The sequence below is a fragment of the Silene latifolia genome, chromosome 7 (genome assembly GCF_048544455.1).
Source record: "Silene latifolia isolate original U9 population chromosome 7, ASM4854445v1, whole genome shotgun sequence".
In the NCBI taxonomy this organism is placed as follows: Eukaryota; Viridiplantae; Streptophyta; class Magnoliopsida; order Caryophyllales; family Caryophyllaceae; genus Silene; species Silene latifolia.
In genome coordinates, this window is record NC_133532.1 from 49991937 (window position 1) to 50003364 (window position 11428).

General features: G+C 38.3%; 2 protein-coding genes across 2 annotated transcripts; both read right to left on the minus strand.

The window, feature by feature from the left end:
• Window positions 1–1362: 1362 nt before the first annotated feature.
• LOC141590063 (protein FAR1-RELATED SEQUENCE 5-like) lies at window positions 1363–2747 on the minus strand. Its single transcript, XM_074410678.1, has 2 exons — window positions 2080–2747; window positions 1363–1675 (listed from the first exon to the last, which is right to left on the minus strand). Exons 1-2 carry the CDS (start codon window positions 2745–2747, stop codon window positions 1363–1365), a joined length of 981 nt encoding a protein of 326 aa, XP_074266779.1.
• LOC141590064 (protein FAR1-RELATED SEQUENCE 5-like) lies at window positions 2748–4180 on the minus strand. The gene is made up of 2 exons (XM_074410679.1): window positions 4124–4180; window positions 2748–3365 (listed from the first exon to the last, which is right to left on the minus strand). Exons 1-2 carry the CDS (start codon window positions 4178–4180, stop codon window positions 2748–2750), a joined length of 675 nt encoding a protein of 224 aa, XP_074266780.1.
• Window positions 4181–11428: the final 7248 nt, after the last annotated feature.

An 11428-nucleotide genomic window follows, 5' to 3' on the forward strand; every position in this document is an offset into this window, starting at 1 on the left:
GAAGAAATACATTTCATATATGATTTCAACAGAAGGCAATGTATGTTTTGATGCTGTACTAAAGAAGGCAATGGATTTCCGTTCAAACCCACTGCCATGGGAAGAATACAACGATGAAGTTGAGGAAGATGCTGAATTGAAGTCGTAAAAACTTTTTTAGTTTCGTTTGTGACATGTGTGTGAGTAATGTAACATATATTGAGGAAGCTGCGAGTCGAACAACCTGAAGTTTGAAAAAAATTTATTTCAAGAGAGTGTAATATTCCGAAAACAAATTTCAATAAAGTTTATTATGTTCTTGCAGAACAACAATAATGTTTATTGTGCAAAACGCCTTAAAATTATTGTACTCTGGGAAAACAATTCCAATCAAGTTGATGATGTCCCTGCAGAACAACAATAATGATCCTTTAATACAAATGTAATATACTTTGGCAATAAGAGTAATGTACTTTGGCACTGAAATCGAATTGTATATACAAGCCTTTAAGAATGTTCCTTGCAGAACAACAATAATGATCCTTTAATACAAATGTAATATACTTTCCCTATAAGAGTAATGTAATTTGGCAGTGAAATCGAATTGTACATACAAGCCTTTAAGAATGTTCCTTGCAGAACAACAATAATTATCCTTTAATACAAATGTAATATACTTTCCCTATAAGAGTAATGTACTTTGGCAGTAAAATCGAATTGTACATACAAGCCTTTAAGAATGTTCTCGTAGTGTATATAATGGATGTCTATCCTTGAATAAAAAATTTGCACCTTCCACTTCATTATCAGATTCATCTTCTTCATCATCGTCCTCCACATCATCAGATTCATCTCCTTCATCGTCGTCATCTTCATGGTAGTATTTGGTGAATATGGAACAAAATGTAAATTAAATATTAGTTTTTATAAGGAGAAAATGGCCAAAATGAACAACTAAATTGATATAGATTTAATGTTAACCAAATATACATTGCTGAAATTCTCATCTGTGCCTTCAGAACAACCATAATGTTCATTGCACAAAGAGCTTATGTGCCTCCATATAAGAGTGATGATTTTGGAAGGTAAACACTATGCGCTATACTTGTATAATTTAATAATTATTTAACATTAATGTAATATGCTTTAACAAGAAACCAAATTATACATACCTGTCAGATGGTTTGTTTCTTTGTAAGTCCTAGAGTTGTGTCCTTGGCAGCCACATGTTTTACAGTACCTCTTCTCTTTTCCTCTCTTCTTTAGGGCTTTTAACATTTGTGATTCAATTCTCTTGCCCTTGGTCCTATCCTTGTTTTTAGACTTTTTCGGAATATGAATCACCAACATCTCAGGTATTTTGCAGCCCACATACTTTTCTATTTATTTCATCTTGTCTTTCTTCTTTGCTGGAACTCTTCTGTTACTAATCATATCCAATCTAATATCTCTCAGTTTTTCAATCAAAAGCTTCATGTCGTTATCATCACACTCAGCTACGCTGACACAAGAATAAACCTCTTGCCACATCTCAGTACTAAAACTTTTCCGGTCAGAAAACTTTTGAGAGACATCTATCAGTTTGCCATTTTTATCAAAGACAGGCTTACTCATTGCAGCTTTTGTCCATCTTTGCATTATGTACTGTTCTGGTATTTTCTGAAAATCTTGGTTGTGTAGAATCCAAAGGCAGTGCCTGCACAACAAGCCCATTCTCTAAAACATAGAACATGAACAAGTAATCTCCATGTTATCTGGTGAATATGATACGTTCCATGACTTATTTGGCATCTGCAAGTCTGTTAGAATATATATTTTTGTCTCATCAATCTTCTCCACATCTTTAAAACGGCAATCAGACAAAGCTGCAACCAATTCTGTTTGGAAGTCTTTGAAAATGTTGTGCTAGTACATTTTAGAAGCATGGACTTCAAGGTTTGACTTTGTTTTTCGTGGGATTTCAGAGAGTTTATTGTCACTGTTCAACTTGGACAGCTTGTGCCTTTGTGCTTCCAAGGCACTCTCATAGCACACCCAAAACTCAACAAGGGTCAAATGAGGTGTGAGGAACCTGTCAAAGAAACTGTTTCACTCTCAGACCTAGAAGTAACCCTCATCAAGCCAGACATGGAAACATCTTTAAAATAGGCAGGGATCCACTGTTCCCTGAGATCGTACAAATCTGAAAAGCACTCGTGTTCTACAAGTTGATAATCAGTCATTATCTTCCCCCATTGTTCATCGAATTCATCAGGCTTAAGTTGGTTGTTCCAAACACACCTATTGAGCCTGGTCTTAAAATCCTCATCTTGAAACAGTTGATAACTGACTTTTTCTCTTAGTTTCTTCATTATTTGCCACATGCACAGTCTGTGTGTTGACTCTTTAAACACTTCCGGGACTACCGACTTCATTGATTTGTCCTCATCAGTAATTATAATTCTCGGCTGGCACCCGCCCATTGCTTCCAAAAATGTCTTGAACAGCCATGTGTAACACTCAATACTTTCATCACCTATCAACCTAGCTCCAAAGGTTATGCACCTTTTGTGGTGATCAACTCCTGTGAAAGGCACAAACACCATATCGTACTTGTTTGTTTCATATGTAGCATCTGCTGATAACACCTCACCGAACAACATGTAGTTCTTTATGCAGATCGGATCTGCCCAAAACACTCCAGCCAGGCACTTGTTTTCATCTACTATAAAATCAAAGTAAAATGAACTGCATGTGTCTTTTCTCCCAATAATATTTTCAACAAACATTTACGCATCAAAATTACCAATGTAGGTTTTTATGTCCCTGACAAAGTTTTTGAAATCAACCTCAGTAGCACTAATGTTGTCGTAACCTCCACACAGATCCTTCAAAACTCTATAGGCTTTCACACCACCTAGTTTTAGCACCTTTACCTTTGTGACAAATTGCTTATGTACCTCTGTCATTTTTCGGTTTCCTTTCATGAATATTGTAGATTCAGGCGAAGCAAGTGGATGGTTATGGGCTTCATCGAATCTGGTAACAATATAAGTTCCATTTTCTTGGTATTTAAACTGCACTAACGCACGACAGTCAATTCTTGTAATCAGCCTCACACGGCTTATTTCTGTCACATCAGATTGTGCATCATTGTCAGCAGTATCAGTATCAGTATCAGTCCTCTTCCTTTTCCTACTTTCTTTTACACCTTGCCTATTGCAAACAACATTCCTTAATGCAAAACTGTTTGGTAACTCATTGCCTTTAATCCTTTTTGTTGTTGCAAGTCTTGGCGTAAACCCACAGATTGTACAATATTCTTTGTAGAATAACTCTGCTAATTCTAGCGTTTCGAATACTTGTCCTACTTTAGGTTTCTTTTCCTCCGGATGAGAATGGAATGTCTTTGGAGTGCATTTAATGTTTCAATTCTTGTTCTCGGTGTTTTAAAGCTGTTATTTGTAGAAGAAGACGTAGTTGCATCACTTGTACTCATTGTCTGCTTCAACAGTAGTTAAGTAAGTATATTGAATATTATTGCATCAATAATGCAGTAATCCAATTCTAATATGCTCTACAAAGATTGGAAATTTATTTCGTACAAATAAAGGTTCATATATAATGTATTCCTGCCAATGTCCATTATCATGCCTTTAAAGGAACATTTATTTTACTGGTAATATTCATAGGAAATATTGTTGTCCATTTTGATATAGCATATATAAAATGTATTGAATGCTAATGACAGTAAACAAACAAATAGACATAATACTATTTCATTAATATTAGAAAAATATTGACAAAAGCCATTTAAGGCTTTCAAAAGCATAAAGCCTACTAAGGCTTAGGCTTATAATGAAAAAAAAACACAAGATAATACAAAATAACAATAAACTAGAAAACTAACTTAATATATTTCTAAGCTAATCTAACAGTCGAAGTCATAATAACCCTCATCACCAGACTGCTCCTCAATTTCATATTCTTGTCTTTGTTTTTTAAATTGTCGTGCTTGTTGTTTATGATGTCTAATTATTTCTTCACGACTAGACATAGTCCTGCAAAGGCAGTATCTTTCAAGGACCCGATAATCCTTTGTGACAGTGATTATACCATTTTCATTTCCCCGGACCGCGTTTCGGTAATAATCCATATCAATTACCTTTGGCTCGGTCCCTATAAGGAACCACTTTGACCAGCCCTTGCACACCATGGCCATGTTTTTCATTTCTTCCCTCCCAAGTCGCTCAAAAAAAATCCGGAGCAATGCCTGAGTAGTAAGGAAAAGATGTAAAGGACGACTGTGTGATGGTACATCCATCTCCACAGGAATGTCTTCTCCATCAAACCAGTTTGAAGAAAACTGGCTTACTTTCCATTGCCAATAATGCTCCACGAAATTTTGTTTCTGAGCAACATTCTTGTAGGGAACTATTGTGCATTTTGAGTAAGACATTGTTTTTTTTAAAGAAAATTAAGTAGTTTTCTGAAGAGATTAAAAGTTTTGGTTATTGGAAAAGGTTTTAGAAATGAAGGTAGGATGGAAAAGTGGTTGTGTACTCTTGGGTTTATATAGTGGATTAATTGAGTATAAGAGATTAAATTCTGTGAACAGTTGTGTCTTTTCAACTGCCACAAACATAATCATGGTAATTAATAAATTGGGTGAAGTTATCTATGTTACTTAAATCTCTTGCATAAAACAGTATATGCACACTATAAAAATACATAATGGACATTTGAATTAAACTGAAAGCACATTTATTTTCCAAATAATGTTCCATGTTCTTTTTTAAATAATTTAATGTACCTTTAAATATAATATAATGTACATTTTCCAAACAGTGCTTAATGATATTTCAGTTGCACCTAATTATCAGAAAATGCAAATTATGAATATAGATAGTGGACAATTTATTTGATGGAACATGTTTTTTTTATAATTAATATATTGTACATTTAGAAGTAATATTCAAATTAATGTGAATAGTTGTGTCTTTTCACCACATAAGAAAGTTACAAACCGTCATTTGACTTATTGTGACTTATTGTGAACAGTTGCAAGACCACTTGCAAAAGGTAATAATTACATGCACATCCTTATTATATATAATGCACATTTCACTAAGACTGATTGGACATTTCCTTATGAAACGTGTACAGTACAACATAACACATTATTTTTACATGCAAAATTACTTTACAGTTACTTCAAATTGCATACTTTTCCTTTCTCATTATTTTTACATTTTTTCTCATCACAAAGTAAATTTGCATTTATAATTCTCCTAAAATCAAACAAACAAACTATAAACCCTAATTTAACACTTTTCATTATAAAATTAATGTTTTTGTTGTTCTGGACATTAAATTTAGTTAACTAAATTTAATCAAATCCGAAATTAAGTTGAATTTGATTAAATTCAACTTTAACATCATCATAAAATTAATTCAACAACGATTCAGAAAGGAATTAAATAACATTGAATGAACATACCTCAATATTGACTGTAGAAAACAATAATTCCAGATGAATGACGAAATCAATTCCGATTTTCCTTACAACGTTTTGATCTTGAAATAAATGAATAGCTGATGAATGCAAAAGTTTGAACAAATTGACTTTGATTTGCGCTTCGAACACAACAATTGATGATGAATAACCGATTTTAGATCACTAAATTTGATGTCGAAAAGCAAAAATTTACAAATTAAGAAAGGATTAATGATGAAATCGATTGATTTTGTTTCGTGTGGTTTGATTTTGTTACGTACGCTTGATATTGCTCAAATGTACTGTCTTATTTTTTGTTTTCCGCGAAACTCTAAGAGAAGCGCGCGTTTATTATTATTATTATTATTATTATTGTTGTTGTTGTTGTTGTTGTTGTTGTTGTTGTTGTTGTTGTTGTTGTTATTATTATTATTATTATTATAAGGATGCGCGCAACTTTCATTAAAAGAAAAACAAAAGTTTACATGAAATTGGTGGGGAGCCGAGAAACAAGCTGGGCTCCCACACCCTTAGCAACAGCGAAGCTAAGTCTAGTAAAAATGTAAGCGGCCACCCGAGCCCCCGCATCCTGAGATATCGAGAATTTCTGGATCCGCTTGAGCAAGGCAACAGCATCCGAACCCAACTCCCCAAGTGATAAGAAAGAGAATGGAAGGAAACCATAACCCGCTGCCGCGCACAAATCCCCATACTTAGCACACTTCCGCGAGCAAAGACATCAGCGCAACCCGGCCAGCACAAAATTCGTCATCCCGATCCGAGTCAAAGGAGAAGACCCGGTCAAGTCAACGCACACATCACGCCCCCTGTCCCAAGAATAAAGTAGCAAATCCGCAGGATGAAGAGAACCCCCATGCCCGTCAACCAAACCAACATCAACCTCCTTTCCCGCAGAAATACCAGATCTATAGCACATGTCGAAAAGAGTGTCACGGACGAGGTTATGCCGATGTTTAATGACCACAGTACCAGTACAAGAAACAACGTGGTCCCAAAAAACATCATCAGCAAAATCCCGAGAACAAGCTAGACAGGGCCTAGAGACCGTGAATAACGGAACACCCAGACGATACCCAAGCACACTACGGTACGTCCTCCCGTTCATAGTCTGACCCAACCCTGAGATAGGAACCGCACGCAACCAATCAGAGGAATGGGAACCCTGCTGAGACTGCCACAAAGCAAGCTGGCGAGGTGTCAAAGAGAAAACAGACCCTGAGGGAGCAGCAACCGTCGCAAAACAAATGTCTGCCAATTTCTTCATAAGTTTGGGGGCAGCAATTTCACTAGGGTTACCTAAGATACCAGAGCCTGAAGTTGCAGTAAAACCTCTCGCGGCATCATCAAAAGCAGGACCAGCAGCTACAATACCAGAGGGTCCGAAGAGCTTAGCCTCGCAAAATCGCCAGACCGCAAACGGACGCAATAAAAGCATAATGTAAAACATCCCCCGCCGCATAGACACCAAGACCATCAAGATGAAAAGGGAAAGTAGCAAGGCGCCACTGCCTATCCCCAAAACCCGGGCCAGACGCGGTGACGATACGTTCCAAGCTGGAACGAAGAGCAGCATCAAAAGGAAGATGGACGGACCCAAAAACACTAGGGGAGCAAGTACGAAGGGAAAAATAGAGCTTAGAAATACCAGTACAAGCTCGAAGTAGAAGCAACTCACATTGCGGGTCCTCAATCCTCGCAACCAAGTCCATTAGCTCAATGGTCTTAGTTACTCTCCTCGCCATAACCTCACTGCTAAAACCAGGGCAAGTACTGACAGGTCCACCCAAAACTGTAACACCCCTCGCGGGCCGAGCAATGGAGGGGGGGAAAACCCCAGGGAGCCGACTCTGAGGATCCTCAACAGGCCAAAAGACCTCCGTCTTGGGGACATTAAGGTGTAGTCCAAAACGAGGGCCATCCGCCATAATTAAATCCAAGACCTTCCCCACCTCCAAAGTATCCCCCACAATGGTGCCATCATCCAAGTACCATGCCTACATAGAGAGGTCAAAAGTGTCCCGGATTTTGCATACTAAGGGATGCAAAACCAACGCTAAAAGCAACGGTCCCAAAGGATCACCCTGTTGGACTCCCTGACAAGACCATAAGGAATGCTCCCCATAAAAAGGACAGCCAGGGCTGGAATAACAAAACTCCACCCAACGGGAGAGAACCGGGCAACGTCGACGGACTTCCTGAAGCATGGTCGTACGATCAAAAAGGTTGAAAGCATTCTGGAAATCAACCAGTAACATGGAAAGCCCCACCTCAAAGACTCCCGAGCCTCAATGAGCCGATTCAAGGCATGCAAGATAGCCTCTCCTCCACCGGACACACCCACCCCAAACTGTAAACCAGCAAAATAAGAGGACAAAGAAGGACCCACCATAAAAGCACCAACCTTAGAGACAAGCCATCTCCAGACTGTGCCAAGTGCAATAGGACGTACCCCACCACCTGGCTTCACAAGCGGCGTGAGAGGGGCGCTGGCAATGTACTCTCCCAAAGCAAGAGTGTACCGACCCTCAAGAAAGAGATTAACCACCCTAGTAATAGAAGTGATCAACTCATCAGAAACAGCCACAGCAGCGCCACTCAAACAATCCTTAAGGTGCTGGGCACAGAAACCATCCCTCCCACAAGAAGTACCACGTGGGAAACTCCGAATCATATCCAAAACCACTAACTCAGAGGCAACCAGAGGGTGATGATCCCCAGACAAAGGAGGCAAAGAAGGAGGTTGGGCAACATGATGCTTCTCACGCAGGGCCACAAGAGTGGCATCGGAGTAGGGGGCGACCCGAGAGGAAGAAAGCACCCGAACAGCAGCAGTATAGTGACCATCATAAATCTTCCACCGACATTGACGGAGGTTATGGTCACCCAAATCCAGATCCTCCTCCACACTAAACAAAGAAGGACCCTCATCAAAACACTCATGCAACAGCTGCAAACCTCCCCCAGGAACCCCCCAAGCAAGGATAGCCCTAGCAATACTCTCCTCCTGACGCTGGCGCCGAATAGCCGTCCTACACTCAACATTACTCCGAGGAGAGAAAGTCTTAAGCAGACACAGCGGTAAAACAAGCAACCGAATCCAGCGGGAGAGATCACTAGGGGAATCGGCCACATCATCCAGAGCTCCTTTCAAAGCCCGAGCAAACCCAAGACGACACTTAGGAGGAATAGATTTTACGGTGCGGAGGCCCAAAGACAATAAACGATCAAGAGAAGATATAGACTACTGAACAAGCTCAACACCATCATCACAAGAAACCGAAGTAGAGGGAGCCAAAGGTCTCGGAATACCATAAATATGAAAACTGTAGAGGCCATCAACACGCTCCGGAGATAACACAATATCACCCCGACTATGTCGACATCTAGCACGAGTGGTACGGTTCATAAAACACACCCCACACAACCAGAGCCCCATCCGTCTCAAAGTACTCTCGGCATTGGAATAAACAGTCAAACTATCAGTAAGAGTCTAACGCGTAAGGTCCAACGCACCATCATGACAATGCCGGACCTGAAAATGTTTCTACCATGCAGCCTTAGTAAGGCCTTTACCAAACTCATCCGGACACGAATGAAGACTCGAAAAAGGACAATGAAACCGTACAAGTTCAGGCATGAAGGAAGAAATAAAACGAAACTCTTCCTCCTACCTGCACGGTAAACGATATAGCCACCAAGCAAACCACCACCAGCAACACCAGCTGAAACACGGCAGGGAAAGTAGCAGCAAAGGCAGAAAAGAAAAACGAAAAACCGACGCGAAAAACACCACACCACAACAAACCCGTGACCAGCAAAAACCTTTTCAACGAAAAAGAACTTACCAAATCCCAGCCAACACTAGCTGCCCAGCACCACTCGCGGCAGCATCCAAGGACGGCGACAGGTAGATGGTGACGAAAAAAAAAAAAACGAGCCACAAAAGACAGTGACAGGCGGCAGCAGCCAACAATCACGCTGAAAGCGAAATGGTAACTGTTGGACCATATAGATATATGATTAAGTTTTGATAATGACAAGTGTGTGCTTCGTTTTATATATACTCTTGCTTGTAATCGTTTGTTTAGTCTTTGTTAGAATAACTTAGGATTACAAGTTTAGCAAGTAATGTTATAGCTCTCTTAGCTATAACATTGAAGATTTGTGAAGCATCATTCAAGTCATGTTATAGCAGCTTGAGCTATAACATTGAAGGTTCTTAAAGCATCATAAGCAACTATAACAAGTTTCAAGTATGATGATCATTCAAGCAAAAGGCTAGATCAAGTCTTTAACAAAGCTCAAGATGAAGAGCTTTTGGTCAAGATAAAGAGAAGATCCTTTACTGAAGATCTACAGGAAGATTAGTTAGTATAGGTCTTCATCTAATGACGGTATCTTAAGATAAGAATATTGGGAAAGTAAAGTTATAGCTATTTCACTTATAACTTTACTTACCAAACTTAAAGTTATAGTTGTTTTTACTATAACTTTAGGTAGCATTTTAATGGCACGATTTTAATGGTTTTAAAATCATTTTTCAAAGGATAAAATTCTTCAAACATATTTCGAAATCATTTGTGTATATAGTAGAGTTGAATTATGGGTTGTTATAATGGATGACTTGCATATCTCTATTGGTTAGTAAAACGACTTATGGGTCGTCATGCTACCTAGGGTTTGCTAGTCTATTTAACCTAACCCTAATCCAAGAAGATAGGTTTTTATCCAAGATGGGCACGGGCCTAGGGTTTCAGTCGTGAGCTGGCAAACCGTTGGGGCGTGTGAGGTTGTTGTGCTTAAGTAAACTATCTAATCAAATCTAGCTTATATTTATATAAGATATTTTCCTATCTTTATAATATATGATTTGATTTGTTTACTTATCCTAACTTCTTAAAAGATATAGTTTAAGATCACAAATAAAATTTACTTTTATCTTATTTACCTAAACTATAATATCTTGGATTAATTTAGGAAAGAGATAAAGATTTATCTCTTGTAGTCTTTGCCGCCTATCTCACGGCATCCTAGGGTTTCGTGCAAACCCTAGTTTCCTCTTCTATTATAAATACAATTGATCATTCCTTATTTATGTAAGCTTTTCGAAATACAACAATCTTTGCAAAACATTTTTGAGTTTAATTCTTAATTGTCTTATTGTTTTGGTTTTGAAAATATTGCGAAAAGTCGTGCTCTTTAAATGGCTTATCTTTCTTAAGATTACGTCATAAGATAATAGTACTTCATATTGTTTCTTACTCGTTCAATTGTGTGAACACTTAGAAGAACAATCAAGTGCTTTCTTAGTAACTTAAGATAGTCAAATCGAATATCTAGTGATATTCAAATCGAGTTATAGTTAGAGTTAACTATACCAGTTGGGTTGATAATTTTGTAATCCGGAGTAAGGTACTAAAATTATTAATCGAGAATAGTGGACGTAGGCTTCGACGTGTGAAGCTGAACCACTTCAATTATCGTGTGTCCTTGCATCTTTCATTTCAGTCATTTCATTACGTTCACAATCATTTAGTTAATTAGTTAAAGTTTAATCAATAAACTTTAAGTAATTAATTACCTTGATATAAAATAAAGAGTAGGCGTAATTTTTAAGTACTCAATTCACCCCCCCTCTCGAGTATTTCGGGTGTGATAGACTCTTCAATTGGTATCAGAGCCTCGTGCTCTTGATTGCCTAACCGCAAAGAGGCTAGATCCGTCAATCTTTTTATCTTTTTATTTTATTTTTTTTCCGCTGCCTTACACGTGTGAAATGGATTCAAAGTATCTTAAGTGTCCCGTCTTTGATGGGAAGAATTATGGAATTTGGAAAAATATGATGACACACTACATAAAAGGACATGATTGGGAGTGCTGGACGATTATAAAGAACGGACCACATAAAATTTTGGTCGCATCTTCGGAAGGCACTACCTATGAGAAAAAGGA

Coding starts and splice junctions, on each gene's coding strand:
- LOC141590063 (XM_074410678.1), bottom strand. CDS start 2,747: ATGTTTGTTGAAAATATTATTGGGAGAAAAGACACATGCAGTTCATTT. Junction 1,676..2,079: donor TTGATGAGGGTTACTTCTAG/GTCTGAGAGTGA, acceptor CTTGTTGTGCAG/GCACTGCCTTTGGATTCTAC.
- LOC141590064 (XM_074410679.1), bottom strand. CDS start 4,180: ATGGCCATGGTGTGCAAGGGCTGGTCAAAGTGGTTCCTTATAGGGACC. Junction 3,366..4,123: donor TTATAGGGACCGAGCCAAAG/GTAATTGATATG, acceptor TGCACTCCAAAG/ACATTCCATTCTCATCCGGA.